At 52.3% G+C, this 1,657-nt stretch overlaps 1 protein-coding gene across 1 annotated transcript in view; it reads left to right on the top strand.

Moving 5' to 3' along the window:
• Positions 1-404: 404 nt before the first annotated feature.
• TSPOAP1 (TSPO associated protein 1) overlaps positions 405-1,657 on the top strand; it is a gene marked incomplete at its 5' end in the record, with an annotated part of 36,040 nt that continues 34,787 nt past the window's right edge. Inside the window, one exon of the mRNA XM_083481261.1 lies at positions 405-444. Coding sequence (XP_083337387.1) covers positions 405-444 — 40 coding nt within the window. The remainder of the gene's footprint in view (positions 445-1,657) is intronic.

Raw genomic sequence — 1,657 nt, 5'->3', positions numbered from 1 at the left:
ACCGAGCAATGGGAGCTCACCCCGTCGCAGGGATTCGAACCGCCGACCTTCAGATTGGCAAGTCCTAGGCTCTGTGGTTTATCCATATCTGCACAAAAAAGCATGTTTTTAAAAGTCCTCCCCAAATTTCTGCAAAAGGCTTTAAGAAGAGTCAGAATACAGACTGCAGGGATGGATGGGGAGGCAAAGTTCCATTGCTTAGGATACATTTTAATCTAGCCTGAGACTGGTTGAACTGTCATGGCTTCTGTCCCCAAAAGGATTCTGGGAACTTTTCAGCAGCTTACACCCCCTAAGGCGTGCCTCACAGAACGTTTTTTGCGAGTCTGCGATGGCGGGGTGTGGGGGGGGGGGATGGCGTTCTACAAAGCGCTGTCTTTGTACTGTGATTGGGACTGCACCCGATGCTTCGTCGAGAGCGGATCTTGGAGATTATGATGGGATGTAGGAAAGTCTCTTGGATATGTCGAACAGAACCTTTACACATCAAAGCTCAGTGCCTCAAATTATGCCTCGAAAGAAGTCAGCGCAGCAGCAGCAGCAGTGGAATAACAGAATGTGCCCCGGGGCATGTGCAGAGTGCCTACTCTTCCACGCTGCAGCTGAGATGAAAGGGAAATGGAGATGTGTGTGGCTTCTAGATATTAATGAATTATGATATGTGAGGGGGGAGGGGAGGGGGGAGGGGAAAGAGTTACGGTGCTTTCCACTAAAGCTTCAGAGCTGATCAGCAAAGCTGTCTGTCTTGAGAGGAATACCTCCAGGCGCCCTCCACAGCAGTGTGTCTGTATCTGACTGGCTGGAACTGCAACTGCTCCACAACACAGACACCCCTTTGTTCTAGCTAGGTGTCATTCCTGCCTTATTTTTTCCTCTTCGAAGCAGAGGATCGTAGAGTTGGAAGGGACACCAAGGGTCATCTAGTCCAACCCAGTGTTGTTAACACTGACTGGCAGCAACTCTCCTGGGCTTCAGGCGTGGCTCCCTTCCTGGAGATGCCACCAGGGATTGAACCTGGGACCTTCTGCATGCAAAGCATCAGCTCTTCCCCTGGGCTGCAGTCCTTTGAAAGTGAAGCAAGATTCTAGTCCTCAAGGTTCTGAGTAAAGACTGAAAGAGGAATATAGGAAGTTTCTTCATCCCGAGTCAGGCCACTGGTCCATCTAGCTCATTGTCGACACTGGTTGGCAGCAGCGGCACTCCAGGTTTCAGGAAGGGGATATTCCCAACTCTCCCTGCAGAGACCTCTGGGGAATGAACCTGGGAGCTTCTGCATGCGAAGCAAGGACTCCACCACAGAGCTATGTTCAGAACATGGCTCCATCTAGCTCAGTGTTGCCTACACTGACTGGCAGCAGCTCTCCAGGGTTTCAGGCTCCATACTCAGAGGTGATGCTCCACGGGATTGAATCTGGGACCTTCTGCACTCAAGGCAGGTGCTCTACCACTGAGCTGCAGCCCTTCCCCAAGCAGAAGTAAAGGCTGGCCCTTCACACTGCCTTTAGCATCCTCAACTCCTTCCACACCTTTGCTAATGGCAGGGCCGGCCCTGGGAAATGGGGATGTCAGGTGCTCCAGAGAGAACGGAGAGGGGGGAAGCGGTGGGCGGTGGCAGGAGGGGGGAAGGATGGTGATGGACGAAGAGGAGGAGGAAAAG

The sequence above is a fragment of the Podarcis liolepis genome (assembly GCF_965112155.1).
Source record: "Podarcis liolepis genome assembly, chromosome: 16".
NCBI lineage: Eukaryota > Metazoa > Chordata > Lepidosauria > Squamata > Lacertidae > Podarcis > Podarcis liolepis.
Note: the sequence above shows the minus strand (reverse complement) of the source record. Positions and strands in the feature narration are given on the sequence as shown.